The sequence below is a fragment of the Rana temporaria genome, chromosome 2, assembly GCF_905171775.1.
Source record: "Rana temporaria chromosome 2, aRanTem1.1, whole genome shotgun sequence".
NCBI lineage: Eukaryota > Metazoa > Chordata > Amphibia > Anura > Ranidae > Rana > Rana temporaria.
The window spans coordinates 208,015,367-208,031,981 of NC_053490.1; the positions used below are offsets into that span (position 1 = coordinate 208,015,367).

General features: G+C 43.7%; 1 protein-coding gene across 1 annotated transcript in view; it reads right to left on the reverse strand.

The window, feature by feature from the left end:
- The window catches only part of GABRA5 (gamma-aminobutyric acid type A receptor subunit alpha5), a 294,907-nt gene that overhangs the window by 90,013 nt on the left and 188,279 nt on the right, over positions 1-16,615 (reverse strand). Inside the window, exon 7 of the mRNA XM_040336317.1 lies at positions 15,143-15,286. Coding sequence (XP_040192251.1) covers positions 15,143-15,286 — 144 coding nt within the window. The remainder of the gene's footprint in view (positions 1-15,142; positions 15,287-16,615) is intronic.

Genomic DNA, 16,615 nt, shown 5'->3' on the forward strand with positions numbered 1-16,615 from the left:
TGTTCTTACGTGATGATCATGAGAGTAACTGACTGCGACTCACATTCTGCAAGCTGTGATGGCCGCACGGCACCCCTGTTGCCCATGGCGCTCTGTGAGGCCGCACAGCTCGCACACCCCAAAGGCCGGCCCTGCTCAAGACTACACTGTCCACTGTTAAATCTTTACAGTGAAGACTGGAAGTTTCAGGGAGGCAGCACTGAGAGAGCTGGGGCAGCAAAGAAAGTTGGAAACTGCAAATGCTGGCATAAGAATTTTTAACAAAGAATTAAGTGGAGAATGTTTATTACATTTTTCTCAATGTGTTAAAGTGAAGCTCCACCTAAAAGGGGAAGCTTTGCTTGTCTGCCTCCTCCCCAGCTGCCAGTTGACAGGTCAGGTACCCATTCCCACTTCAAGGCTGAGTTCACCGTTGTGAACTCAGATGGAAGTTTGGCCCCCCTCCTTCTTCCCATGCAGCCGGCCCACTCACAGAGCACAGCACGCTTCATGCATGCAGAGTAGGGAATTGGCTGTGAAGCCCCCAAAGTGTTCCATGCAGCTGTCACGTGTGTACAGTGCCTAAAACATGTTAAATCACCACGAAAACCAGTAGAATGATATCAATGGTAGGGGTAAAACATATCACATTTTTTTTTGTCTGTGTGCTTACTGGGGAGACTAAAGGCCCATACACACGATCAGACTTTTTGACAACAAACTTCAAAATTAACAGGTTTTCAAAAAAATCTGACCGTGTGTACGCTCCATCGGACAAACTTTTTCGGTTTTCATCGAACAAAAACTTTAGTTGTCACCCAGACAGGAAGAAAATGGACATCTTCATGTATTAAATGTAGATACCTGTTGTGGTGACACATATTTCTTTGGAGGGAATTCCTGTTACTTCCTGGAACTGGATGTCAAGGGAAACCTCCTCAATGGGTTAAAGATAGCAAAAACAACCCATTCCTACTTTATCCCCCAAAAAATAAAGTTACAGAGGCAGATCCATGTACATCGGCGCATATATAGACCGGCGTAGCGCATCTCATTTACGTTACGTCGGCTTAACTTAGAGAGGCAAGTACCGTATCCACAGAGTATTTGCGCCTGACGATGAGCCGGCGTAACGTAAATTAGGAGGCGTAAGCCAGCATAATTGAAAGTGGGAAGGAAGTGGGCGTGTTCCATTGAAATGAGCCGTGACCCCATGCAAATGAAGGGCCGGGCCGGACGGCGCATGCGCATGACGCTGACTATGTTCAGCGCCTCTCTGCGCATGCTCAGAACTCGGCCCGGCGTAATCAGTGAGATATGAACTAGGCCCGGCGTAATTAGTGAGATACGCCCAGGGCATAAATACGCCCAAACAAGCGCCCGTCCATTGCAAAAGTACATCCATTTGTTTCCCCCCCTGAAGCAAGGTGCTTTTGTTCCGTTGTTTGTTGGTGTTTGTAGGTTTGTGTCGGTGTGTTTTTTGGAGCAATGTCAGCGAGGAAGAGGAAGCTGAATTACTCCCTGCGGGAGAAGAACATCATTATCAGGGCCATGGCCCTGTATGATAGGTTTCTCCATGGGCCTGAGAGTGCCAACACCACCGTGGCCAGGAGGAGGGCGATCCTTCAAGAGATAGCAGACGACGTTAATGCATTGGGGAGTGAGGCCAGGACCCCCAATGAGATCTTGGAAAAGATTAATGATCTCAGGCTTGTCGTCCGAGGTAAGCTGGCTTTAGATTGCCGCTCATGCCAGGGGCACTGGAGGGGGACCAGCAACTACTGTCAGGCTCACTGCTGAGGAGCGGGTGGTTGCCCAGTGCCTCCACAGGCATCAAGTGGAGGGAGTGCCTGGAGTGCCTGGATTTGAATCCATTGAGGAGGTCTTGAGGACAGGTAAGTGGTTTTTTTTCTATCTGGTGTGTAGCATGTGTGGGGGGGGGGAGGGAATATGTGACAAGTGTGTGGATCCTCCAACCTGTGAAAGTTTTGTGTCATCCACAGATGTGCAGGAGGGTGCTGGGCCATCTGGCCAGTCCGCACCATCCCCCGGACATGAGTCTGAGGCAGACCCCCAGGCAAGCCAGGAGTCCTCTGAGGAGGGGAGTGGCCACACCTCTCCTCAGGAGGAGGTTGAGGAGGAGGAGGTGGTGTCTGGCAATGAGGTGAGGCTCCATTTGGAGGAGTCTTCCCCTGAGGCTGGCACCAGCCAGGCCTCCATCAGGGGTAGCCCCTCCCACTCCTCCCCCAACAGGGCTTCCCCCCCCAAGGGTCTCCCCTACTCCTAGGCCCCAAGCCTCATCAGGAGCGAGGAAGGCCACCAGGAAGACAAGGGGGTGGCAGAAGTTCTGCCTGAAAATCTGAGGAGGTCAGGAGGTGCGCGCCCGGACTGAGGCTGTCCGGGCCAACATGGCAGCCCTCAATGTGGGCCTCACCCGCATCGCCCTGGCGTTGGAGGGCAGGCCGCCAGGTGGGCAGAGACCAGGGGATGCTCCTCCTTCTCCTGATTCCCCCCTCCATGAGTCTCCCCTGAGGAGCCGGGGCCGTGGCCGTGGCCGCCCCAGGCGTGGGGCACAGCAGCGCCGTTAGTTTATTTTTTATTTTTTATTTTTTTTACTCAGGTGATGAGTGTTTTATGTTTCTTTGTTATTTTAATCATGTTATGATTTTTTTTTTGTAGCCCAGGCAGGCTACAGTGTGAATGATGTTTGAATGTGGGGGTGACATTCCTGCCGGAAAAGGGGTGTCACCCTCGGTTGTGGTGGAGAAGGGATCCCCAGGACCAGGGAGAAGTGATCCCCAGGTCCGTGTGAATGGTGTATGAATGTACAGCAACATAATTGGAGCCTTGGCGTGGCGTTGCTGCTCACAAGTCCTGCATGGTGGACTTGGGCTAATCCAATTTGATAAGGATGTGGGGTGTGTGTGCTAGGGACCACAGTGGTGTGCATGCGTGCATTCTCCTTGTGCCATGATTAATGTGTGTGTTTAACGTGCAAAGATGCATTCCACGAGGCATCTCCTGACTGCTGCTCCCTCAGAAGACGGGGTATCCTCGGTTAGGGGGGTATTGTCTGGTTCGGGGGTCAGGTCATCACGTATGTCAATCTCCAGGCCCTTTCTCACAGCAAAGTTGTGCAGCATGCAGCATGCACCGATGATCTGGCACACAAAGTTTGGGGAATACAACAGGGTACCCCCAGACTTATCCAGGCATCGGAAACGGGACTTCAGGAGGCCAAAGGTGCGTTCCACCACTGCACGGGTACCTGCGTGTGCATCATTGTATCTTTGCTCTCCTGGGGTTTGGGGATTCCGGAATGGAGTCATGAGATGGGGTCCAAGTGCATATGCAGAGTCACCTGGAAGGGAAAAGACAGGAGGATGTTAGTCATGCATGTACCCCTCGTGATGTCTGCATCATGCGGGCGGACAGTCATGCCTGACTCCCATGTCACTCACCAACCAGCCAGCTGTCCCCATACACGTTCTGTTCGAATTCCATTGGGATGGGGCTTTGACGGTATATGTAGTTGTCGTGGCTGGACCCTGGGTGTTTGGCACGGACGTGCCATATGAGGCAATGGGCATCGGCTATCACCTGTACGTTGATGGAATGCCAATGCTTCCGATTGCGGTATAGGTGCTCTGTGTCACGGGGGGGCCGTAGTGCCACATGTGTGCAATCAATGGCCCCCACGGTGCGTGGGAATCCTGCAATTCTGTAGAAATCACGCATTGCCTTCTGCCGCAGGTCCTCCTGGGTGGGTCTGATGATTTGGTTGGCCATGCGTCTGAGGATTGCGGGGACAACCTGGTGCACACATCTGCTAATGGAGGATTGCGCCATCCCAGCCACGACTCCACTTGTACGCTGGAAAGAGGCACTGGCAAGGAAATGGAGTGTTGCCAGTACCTTGACCAGTGGCTGCACTGCATGTGAGCGTTTTGTCTGGCTGGTGATGTCATCATGCAGGGTTGTGGTTAATTTCTGGATGGCATCAGGGCTGAATCTGAAGATGCGATACACCTCCGAATGACACATGCCAAAGACGTTTATGCGAGGTCGGTATATCCTCTCCCGTGCCCTCCTCCTCCTCCGTGCCCTCCTCCTTCTACGCGCATCTAAAGCCAGTAGTATAGCTATGACCATGGATGCCCCTGGCTTCATTGCCATACAGATTGTTGTCCTGCAAGTGTGGATGCTCAGCTCGTCCCTAACGGTGCTGCTGAAGCTGACCTGCACACGTCTGGTGCAAAGTTAAAGCTGCTTTTATGAGGGGTAAATTTAGACCGGACGTACAGCTTACGTGCATAGCGTGTAGCCTGTGCCGGACAAACGTACTTTCGTGGATCGACGTATCTCCCTCATTTGCATATTTGCATAGCAAAACAATGGTGCGTCCAGCGTATTTTTGCGCCCACGATGCGCCGGAGTAGAAAAACTACGTCGGTCGGAAAAACCTAGTTTTCAGGCGTATCTCGTTTTGGGGATACAGAGCATAGATACGACGGCGCATATTTACACTTACGCCGCGCATCTCGAGATACGCCGGCGTAAGTGCTTTGTGGATCTGCCCCACAATCTTTACATACACCCTTACATATACCCAGTGAAGTGACTAGCCTTAGGTACAACTTACGTGGGATGATTTCTTTCATCTCTGTGTATCACCTAAGGCTAGTCACTTCACTGGGTATATGTAAGGGTGTATGTAAAGATTGTGGGGCTGATCCACAAAGCACTTACGCCGGCGTATCTCGAGATGCGCGGCTTAAGTGCTTTGTGGATCTGCCCCACAATCTTTACATACACCCTTACATATACCCAGTGAAGTGACTAGCCTTAGGTGATACACAGAGATGAAAGAAATCATCCCACGTAAGTTGTACCTGTTTATCTGAAGTCTTCAATTTTTTACATCTGTTCAAAGTCCAGAATTTCTAAAGCTTGCCTCAGAGTTCAGAAAAAAGGGGGAGGATAGTCAAAATTACACACTTCAGAGCTCAGTGAGGTGAACTATTAGAGCTGATTGGCGGGAATTGACACAGCTCACAGAAACAGAACTGAGGCTGTCAATCAGCTGGAAATCCCTCCCCTGTCACTATTTTTCACTTGGTGTCAGGAAAACGAGTCAGCAGTGATTCATGCTGATAGCAGAGAATGAAGCAGCAGACAGAAATCACACTTAGTGCTACTAATTGAGACAAGTACACACTATAGAGGTATATGTTTTTTTTTTTTCTTTCAAATTTTAATGCTTGAGGTTTGGCTGTCCATAGGTAATTTTTTTTCTTTGGAACATTTGTTTGAAAAATTGGTCTATTATGCCATCATTTGATACCGGAAAGTATGATCATGTCTGCTGTTGGCTGTCAATAATTTGAGGTCTTTACTGTTGGTTTATTTTCTTCTTTATAATAGAATTATGATGTGCTCAGTTGTTTAATGATATCATTTATTTATTGTGTATTTAACACCCATTGTGAGTACTGCAGTGGGGATTGTTGATTTTAACATCACCATGGTAATGAAAATTGAAATGGCACTAGCTCATGTATTAAATTCTGTCAGCAAATGGGTCAGACTAGGAAAGACAAATGCTGTACATGACAGAAGAAAAGAAAGGTTAGCAAAAAAGGCTACATCATAATAGGACGTCTTCTTGTCTATACACTGCTTTGCAAGGCATTTTGAACTCTCTGTGAATTGACTTTTCTGCTGCCTCGGTAATGCTGTACAGTGATTTGTGAAAAAAAAAAAAAAAACATTGCACAGCAGGCCTGATTTATTTCACTGAAGAAAATGTTTGTCTTGTCTATAATAGCCAATGAAATTACAACCTTGATTTTAGTGCAGGCCATAACATATTAGTCAATTGGGGAGCAGTTTCAGTATATCAGAATATTTGACTTTTATTAAATTGATTTACTAAAAGATAACATTTTAACCTAGCCCAAAGAAGCTGCCTTGTTCTAAAAAATAAAAAAAAATAAAGAAACAGGACAATGAACTGGAAATGAAGCAGTGGCGTATCATTCATGTATAATGTTTGCGGTGCACATATTGCACACATGGAGGAGCTGAAAAGGGAAATAAAGCCTTCCAAGAAGGTCGCAATTGCTGGACACTGCGGTTACTTTCATTGAATTTCATTATAGAAAAAAAGCTGCAATCCCTTTTTTAATGATAACATTGTCCTTTTAAATTACTTTGGAAGGTATATACGGTACTTAGATTATTATTGTTGCTATTTTGATATTACGGTGTGCTATTTTCTATAATAAAATTCAATGAAAGTAACCGCAGTGTCCAGCAATTGTGACCTTCTTGGAAGGCTTTATTTGCCTTCCCCTTTTTTATATGCGTTTTTCTTGGTCGCATGGACTGCGCCGTGTAGTAAATACTACATGGTGAAAGGTTCAGATATTTAATATATTTATGTAATTAGGCTAGTTACGTAGTAACAGAAATAGCGGTGGATCTGGGCATTGCAAATATTTTTTCACACATGCAGGAGATGCCACCATTTCACCTGTGCTCCAAAATGTCCCCTTCCACTCTTATCTTCTCACTCTATTTTCCTTTCAATAATTTTTATTGAACCCCCTAACACTCTTATCTGCCCTTCCGGTACTGATCCCCTGTGGCTCCCTGCAGCTGCCGGCTTCTCCTTCTTTCCCCTCTCATCGGCTTCAGGTGCTGCAAGGGAACTACAGGGGGATTTAACTCCCTCCATACCTTACCTATCACCTGGCGCCTCCTCACTGCTGGTTGTCTTCCCTCCTACCTTTCCTGCGGCCTCAGCTACTTCAAAAGATTCTCAGGGATATCAAGCTCTCTAAATATATTCCCCCCATGGAGCTCTGACCCTATCCTCAAATGCCCCCCACCGTACTACCAACCCCCACCCCCCATGTTTACCAGCCCCTTCCTTAATGAACACAGTGAGCAATCAGTTTATTGTACATTACACACACCTGCACTATATAAACTATATTGTACATTACAGACTACACTATATATATATATATATATATATATATATATATATATATATATATATATATATATATATATATATATATATTTTTTTTTTTAAGTACTTTAATAAGATTTTTGGCAATTACAAAAATTATATGAAATACATCATACTGAAACATTCAAGGTGATAATACAAGCTGGCATATATTCAGTAGTACACAATCGGTGGGGAAAAGACACTAGCCTTAGTCCCACAAGTGGGGATCCCATGGTAGAACTAAAAAAAAAACTTCATACAAAAAGCTGGAGATAGACTACACTATATTGTACATTACATGCTTCCGCACTATATACAACATATTGTACATTACATACTCCTGCACTATTTACACAATATTGTATATTACACACTCTTGTACTATATACACTATATTGTACATTACAGACTACACTATATTGTACATTGCATGCTTCCGCACTATATACAACATATTGTACATTACACACTCCTGCACTATTTACACAATATTGTATATTACACACTCTTGTACTATATACACTATATTGTACATTACAGACTACACTATATTGTACATTGCATGCTTCCGCACTATATACAACATATTGTACATTACACACTCCTGCACTATATACACTATATTGTACATTACACACTCCTGCACTATATACTATACACTATATTGTACATTGCATACGTCTGATCAAAGTATTTATTGTCTTAACAGTTGCTGGTGGGTAATCAGTCCCTGACTATTTTAATGGCGTTCTTTAATGTAGGCTCAGACAAAGTATTAGCTTTCTGCCTATTTTCAGTGTACACAAAATCATATGTAATGGAGTTTTATTTTAAAAAAATATGTGCTGAGATGTATACATATCTGTGAGAGCCGGTTCACACTGGGGCGACATGTCAGGTGACTCAGCCGCCTGACAAGTCGCGTCCCATTCTATTCAATAGAACCGTTCTAATAGGAGCGACGCAAGACGCTCCGACTTAGAAAAAGGTTCTTGTACGACTTTGGGTGCGACTCGGGGCGACTTGCATTGACTTCTATACAGAAGTCATTTTGCAAGTCACCTCTGAAGTCGTCTTCAGGACGCCTTGCGGAGTCGCCCCCGAAGTCGTGCCACCCCAGTGTGAACCGGCTCTGAGAGGTATTTGTGGCACAGCAATCAAAGCATATATTATGGGTACAAGAAGGCCTATGTTTTATTAAACTACACACCTTCTATGCATATTCTATACATTAAAGTGAAAAAACTTCTGGCAGTCACACCCCTGAATAAAGGATATACTCTGCATTTGTCTGGTTGTGTCTCTTTTGCTGATGTTTGCCATATATATTTTGATATTTTCACATTCTACTGTGGTCACAGTAACATTTACTATATCTACAATACAACCAGTCATTCACTAGCTACCAATGCTTTTTAAGCAATGGGCTAGATTCAGATAGCCCGCCGTAACTTTGTGCGGGCGTAGCGTATCTCAGATATGCTACGTCGCCGTAACTTAGTGAGGCTGGGGCTGGATTCACAAAGAACCTGCGCCGTAAGTTAAGGCGGCGCAGCGTAAATATGACAGCGTAAGCGCGCCAAATTCAAATTTTGAAGAGGTGGGCATATTTTATGTAAATAAAACATGACCCCACGTAAATTACGTCTCTAACGAACGGCGCATGCGCCGTCTGTGAACGTATCCCAGTGCGCATGCTCCTAATCACGTCGCAAATAGTCAATGCTTTCGACGTGAACGTAATTTACACAAAGCCCTATTCGCGAACGACTTACGCAAACAACGTAAATGACGCAAAATTCGACGCTGTCCCGATGTCCATACTTAACATTGGATACGCCTCATATAGCAGGAATAACCTTACGCTGGAAAAAGCCTTACGTAAACGACGTAAAAAAATCCGCCGGGCACACGTACGTTTCTGAATCGGCGTATCTTGCTCATTTGCATATTCTACGCCAAAATCAACAAAAGTGCCACCTAGCAGCCAGCGTAAATATGCACCCTAAGATACGACGGCGTAAGAGACTTACGTTGGTCGTATCTTAGCAACATTTAAGCGTATCTCAGTTTGAGCATACGATTAAAGTTGCGACGGCGCGGATTCGGACTTACGACGGCGTATCTACTGATACGCCCGTCGTAAGTGTTACTGAATCTAGCCCAATGAATTTATTTATTTTATGAGTGAGTTGCCACAGATTTTCCTACAGCACCCAGTGCAGCAAAACTGTCACAAATATATAATTCAGAAAGATTAACACATCTACAGTATACTCAATATATATATATATATATTTTATTTCACTGTTTTATTTTACTCTTAATTTTAAGTGTGTGTGTGTGTGAATGTGAAGTATTATTAAAACATCCTACCTTCCACTCATTTGTGTGTGTTGTGGGTCCTACGGCCCATGTAGCAAGCAAGATCGATTGCAGTTTGTTCCAAACTTTGCAGATCGGTCTGGAGAGCACAGTTTTTTCTCAGCTGTGCGGCAGGATCATTTCAGAATCACCCATGTAGAAGAGCCCCTACTGAGGCAAATTGTGTGAATGTGGCCTAAGGCAGCAATGTTGATAATAGGAGTTTAATGATATTACTATCAAGTGTAGGATTAGTCTCACAGTCATAAATGTATTGCTATCTTTCCAAACATCATGTACAGCTTTGTGTAGAAAGCTGATAAATAAAAGTAATGATGTTTTCTTTAGCTATTTCTTATAAGGACTCCCTTCTGTACTTTCCAATCCTATTAGGTAAAGCAATCTTCCTTCATGTTTTTTTTTTTCCAATTTTTGCCTCTGTCTCATCTGCCTCTTTTGTACAAAGGTTAAAGAGGAATTGGAAAGCAAAGAGACTGAATAGGTAGACATGGTTTACATCAGGGATCTTCAAACTGCGGCCCTCCAGCTGTTGCGGAACTAAAAATCCCATGAGGCATTGGAAAACTCTGAGGCCCCGTACACACGACCAAGTTTCTCGGCAGAATTCAGCCAGAAACTCGTTCGGAGCTGTATTCTGCCGAGAAACCCGGCCATGTGTACACTTTCGGCTGAGGAAACCGACGAGAATCTCGTCGTGCCAAATAGAGAACATGTTCTCTATTTCCTCGTTACTCAATGAGGAAATTTGGCTCGGCGGCTTCACAAGAAACTTGACGACCAAAACGATGTGTTTTGCTCATCGAGTTTCTCGGCCGTGTGTACGGGGCCTGACATTCACAGACATGACTGAGCATGATGAGAATTGTAGTTCTTGAACAACTGGAGGGCCATAGTTTGAGGACCCCTGGTTTACATCATATGATTGTAGCGCTACCCCGTAAGGAGCGGAAGGATCTTGGCCCTATTTCCACCTCACAGCACCCACAGTCAGGCAAAAGTAATTTCCACACACTTCCTAACAGCTCAGTAAACAGTATAGGGGTTTTGTTTTTTGGTATTTATTTAGGACTAGTTAACTTGGCCTGGGGATTGGGATTGCATGGGATACCCAGAACTAAAGAAAACTGTAAACTCCAAACAAATGGTTGAGGACCTGCTCTGGCTGCTCTAAACCAAACTGTGAACGATGCTGCACAATAGTGAAAGTGCAACAGCAACATGGAAAAAATCCAAACAGTTGAGTTTAAGGCACAGCACTTGACTGTATCTGACAGTTACCACCCCCCCCCCCCCCCCCGTTTTATTTACCTGAGCCCTGGAAAGTCCTGTGTCGAGTACGCGCTTGGTTTTTGCCCAGGGTTCTCGGCTCATCATTGGATAGATTGACAGCAGCACATCCATTGGCTCCCACTTCTGTCAATCAAATCCAATGACGTGGGCACCGGGGGCGGGGCTGAGTTCTGAACTCGGAGGCTATGGACGCCGAATGCAGGACTCGAGAGTGCACACGCAAGGTAACCCCCTGGGAGAGTGCTTCCCATAGGGGTTATCTGAAGTGAGGAGGAGCCGCAGAGGGACCCCAAAAAATTTCTGCACAGTGGAGATAAGTATGACATGTTTGTTATTAAGAAAAAATGTAACCTATAGTATCACTTTAAGGTGGGTGAGTTGCTGGAGCTCTTGTCCTTCTCCTCTCTCTCTCTTCCTCCTTCTCCTCCTTTCTGACCCAGGGGTTAAAGCCCACAGCACAGGGGTCACCTCCAGATGGCTGAACCCTGGATGGCTGAACCCTTCTTTCTCACTTTCTAGGCCCACCTTCCCAAGGATTGGTGGAAGCTCCACAAATATTCAGGCTACAGCCATTAGCCATCAGAAATTGAACGATTCAGAATCCAGAAATTAGAAAATTAGAAAATCCGAAAATTTGAAAATCCAAAAATAAGAAAGAAAATCTGCAAATTTGAAAGAACGAAAATCTGAAAATTAAAAAAATTCTAAATAATAACTAACTATTATATTATAGATATTGGAATTTAATTTCAAATTTGGTTGTTATGCCGCGTACACGCGGTCAGAATTTCCAACAAGAAAAGTTAGATGTGAGCTTTTGGTCGGAAATTTCAACTGTGTGTAGGCTCCATCTGACTTTTTCTGTCGGAATTTCCAACAGCAAAAATTTGAGAGCTGGTTCTCAATTTTTCCGACGGGAAAAGTTCTTGTTGGAAATTCCGATCGTCTTTATGCAATTCCGACATGCAAAAAAACATGCATGCTCGGAATCAATTCGGCGCATGCTCGGAATAATTGAGCTTAATTTTTATCGGCTCATTGTAGTGTTGTACGTCACCGCGTTCTTGATGGTCAGAATTTTGTATGACTGTGTGTATGCAACACAAGTTTGAGCCAACATTGCGTCGTAAAAAAATCCACGGTTTTCTTGTCGGAATTTCTGATCGTGTGAACGCAGCATTAGTGAACATAACGAATACAAATTCATCCGAAGTTACGAATTATCCAAAATGACAAATGCCGCAACTAAACAAATGGAACGTAACAAATTAATAATAATAAATAATAATAATAAAACGTTTTTATTATTATTATTCATTTGTTATGTTCCATTCGTTTAGATGCGACATTCGTTATTTCGGATAATTTGTAACTTCGGATAAATTCGTATTCGTTACGTTCACTAACTTTGAGAAAATCCAAAGGAAGAGCCGCCACTTCTGGATATAACATCTGTGATCTTTATTGTGTCATATCAAGATAAAAGGGACAAGCAGATGCATTTCGGCAGCAAGCCTTGTTCACAGCTCAGTCCAAAAATGACAAACACAACATATATATGCACAAGAAAATGCCCAGATAACATCATCTAATGAATTAATTGATTAGGAGGTATCAATCAGAACAAAGATAAAATATCTCCCAGAGTACTGGATCGTCTATTAGACAAACAACACCCAGCTTGGATGACAGCTGCAAGGTCATCATGATCTGTAGACAAAATTGGGAGACGTTTATTTATAATATTCTTCATAGAATTACATTTTCATGAGTACTTGGTACAAATGTAACTGTCCTCTATGTAGCCTTTTTGTTGCTATTCTTATACTGTATTCAAAATGAAAGTTCTGTCTCTGTTCCTAGCCAGCTAATGGCTCTATTAATGGACTCTGGTTTGTAATTACGTGCTTGTAACCTAGTGGTTATGATTCTACATTCATATTTAAAGGGGTTGTAAAGGTAAAAGTTTTTTTACCTTAATGCATCCTATGCATTAAGGTAAAAAAACATCTGATAGCACCGCCCCCCCGAGCCCCCGTTTTACTTACCTCTCGAAAGTCCCGTGCGCGTTCTCGTCTACCTATTCGGTTCCCAGCCTGGCCGTTGATTGGCTAGGCTGGGCGGATTGATAGCAGCGCAGCCATTGGCTGGCGCTGCTGTCAATCACAGCGGATGACGCGGCGCGCCGGGGCCGAGTGATACAGTCGGCGGCTATGGCCGCCGCTGGATCACGGGAGCGTGCTCGCAAAAGCTTTCCACCATGCGAGGGAGCTCGCATGAACGTGGAAAGCTTTTGCGAGGAAGACCAGAGACAGCCGCCGAGGGACCCCAGAAGACACGGATCGGGGCCACTCTGTGCAAAACAAACTGCACAGCGGAGGTAAGTATAACATGTTTGTTATTTTTAATCAAAAAAATCTTGCCTTTAGTGTCCCTTTAAAACTATCTACGTTTGAACAGTTGCGTTTAGCGCTAATAAATTCCCCATAGCCAATAGCAACAAATTGCCAGCACACTAACAGCCACATTTGAAAGGAAATTCCTATAATTTAATAGTTAGTTATTATTAGCTAATTAGTTATTATTTCTAATTTTCTAATTTTGGTGTTTTCTAATTTTTGGATATTCGTTCTTATTTTCGGATTTTCGTTCCTTTGAATTTTCTTTCTTATTTTCTTATTTTTTAATTTTTGGATTCTTTTATTTCTGACATTTCAAATTTTAGAATCCTCAAATTTTAAATGTTCGGATTTTCAAACTTTCGGATCTTTGAATTTCGCAAAAATTTGTTAAACGGGTTTTTCGTTAATTCGAATATTTCCGAACTAACAATTTTGACAAATTCCTTAAAAAAACAAATGAGGAACAAAATGAATTGTGCATGTTTTTTTTTTTTACATGTCAAAATTATTGGTTCCCTATGAGAGCCCATTGATTTAAATAGAAGTAGCATAATGATCCAACTTGTGGTGCAGCTTGTGAGCTGAGGATCTTGAAGGAGAACCCTCACCAAAATAAAAAAAACTGGCGTGGGGTTCCCCCCAAGTGCATACCAGATCCTTCGGTCTGGTATGGATTTTAAGGGGATATCCCTCGGCAAAAAAATTGGTGTGGGATCCCCCCGAAATCCATACCAGACCCTTATCTGAGCACGTAGCCCAGCAGCTTCGGAAAGGGGGTATGAGCGAATGCCCTCCTGGACCATACCAGTCCACATGCCCTCAACATGGGGAGGTGTGGGTGCTTGGCACCTTGTCCCCATGTTGATGAGGACAAGGGCCTCTTCCTGACAACCCTGGCCAGTGGTTGTCGGGTTCTGTGGGCGGGGGGGTTATCAAATCACCCTCCCACCCTATGTGAATGAGTATAGGGTACCCATTGTACCCCTACCCATTCACCCAAAAAAGTGTCAAAAATAAAAACAGTACACAGGTTTTTAACAAAGTAATTTATTAAAGCAGCTCCAGCGTCTCCTTCTGATTTCTTCTTCCTTCGGCGATGTCTTCATCCTCTGGTTCTTCTCCCTCGCTGATGTCTTCTTCCGCTGCTGGTTCCCCTCTATCAGCTGTCTTCTCCTTCTACCGGTTCTCCCCCTCCACTGTCTTCTCCCTGTGCCAGTTCTCCTCTCTCTGCTGTCTTCTCCCTCTGTTTTTCCTCCGATGTTCTGTCGACGCTCTCTCCTGCTGTAATGCTGGGTCCGCCGTGTGCCAGTAGTTATATAGCCATGGGGCTGGGCCATCCGATGACGTTATACGGAGGCCCCACCCCTTGTGATGTCACTGCCCATCATGCCCATCATCAGAATTAAACTTCTCCACAACTTTATCCCTGACCTGTCTGGTGTGTTCATTGGCCTTCATGAAGCTGTTTAATTCACTAAGGTTCTCTAATAATATTATATACTAATATTAAATTACTTTATTTACTAATTAGATGACTGCTGAAGGCAATTGGTTCCACTAGGTTTTAGTTGGCGGTATCAGAGTAAAGGGGCTGAACACAAATGCACTCCACACTTTTCAGATATTTATTTGCAAAAAAGGTTGAAAACCATTTATCATTTTCCTTCCACTTCACAATTATGTGCCACTTCGTGTTGGTCTATCACATAAAATCCCAATAAAATACAATTACCTTTTTTTTCCCTAGGCACGGTATATTGCATGTATTTCTTGCTTAGTACTTGGGGGTTTTACTTATAACATTACAACCATATATGTGCCCTCTGTCTCTGTCTTTAGCTGAGCTTTTTTTCAGTGAGGATTACACTTTGTGGCATACAGATATGCACCCGAAGCAGAACTTTTGAATCTGTTAAATATAGTACAGCATGCAAGTAAAATGTGAAAGCCACATTCATAATTACTTTTACTTAAATGGCACTATAATAATTTGAAGTGTTTATTCACTAGGTATAGGTTTTCTATTCTAGTATGACAAAGATAAAAGCACATGCATATGTCTTACCTGTGCTAGTACTGATGTTTTCTGTTCCTACAGTTTTTCCAATTAAATGGTATTGATTTAAACGCGAGCCATCTGGTGCCACCACAACTGATTTCTCTGTAAGATTTGTCCACTCATACCTTACTTCAGAATTAGGATATGCATCTATGAAAAGAAACATTCAAAATGTGTTTCAAATATTATTAACATGTGGAGAATATAAAAGCAATACCATGCCATACATGCAGCGCGGGTCAAGGTGCAGCAATTGGAGTTTAATGCTGGTGCCCTCACAATAAGATACTAAAGCCATGCAATCTGCTGCTGTAGCTTTATTTATAGCTCACATCTTATTTCAGGCAAGCAGAACCTGATTGCATGGCTTTTCCATTCAGATTGTACATTGCTACATTGCTCACAGGTTTTTGGATACTGCTGATACTTCAATTATTTCTAGAGAATGGTTGACTAAAGTGAAATAAAATGAAGCGTTTATATCAAACTGGATGTACACAACATATGTCCATTTTCTAAAATATTCTCCGGTACATGATTTGAAGTTTGAAGTTCTACACAGTGCGTGAACATATATGCTTGGGTGATATAGGTGTACATGGTCATGTTCCCGTTTTAATGAAGAAAAAAAAAACTTCAGATGAGGTTCTGTCTGTACATCTGACCAATTAATAAAAATCTTTAGTGTTCATCCACAAGACCCAAATTGTGGATGATTACCCATTATATTTCAAGTTAGAATCCTGTTGATCAGAGCTCATTTATACAAAATATTGGGACATTTCATCATATACCATTAAATTATTACTACTGTGACCAGCACATTGGACCTTATGTACAGACAGAATGTTAGTTAAAGGATTTCAAGTTATAATCCAGTTGATCAGAGCTTGTTTATACATTACGCAGAAAATATTGGGACATTTCGTCATATACCTTAACCACTTGCCGACTACAGCACGACTATTTACGTTGACAGAATGGCACAGGCAGGCAGATTGGCGTACAGGTACCTCCATTCAAATCTGCCACCCAGTGGGCATGCAAGCGCCCGCTGGGCGTCAGATTTGAATGGAGGTACCTGTACACCAATCTGCCTGCCCATGCCATTCTGTCGACGTAAATAGTCGTGCGGCGTACCTCGCGAGTGCGTCCGCGGCTCCCGGGAAATCGATGTTCCCGGAATTCCCGCGATTGCGGTCGGCAAGGGCAGAACAGGGTAATGCCTTTGAAAACAAGGCATTCCCCTATTCTGCCTAGTGACACTGTCACTGATGACCATTCTCCGTGATCAGGAATGGTCATTAATGATGTGTCACGTGTAGCCATGCCCCCTAACAGTAAGAATCACTTCCTAGGGAACACTTAACCCCTGCAGCGTCACCTAGTGGTTAACCCTTTCACTGCCAGTGCCATTTTTGCAGTAATCAGTGCATTTTTATAGCACTGATCACTGTAAAAACGACAATGGTCCCAAAA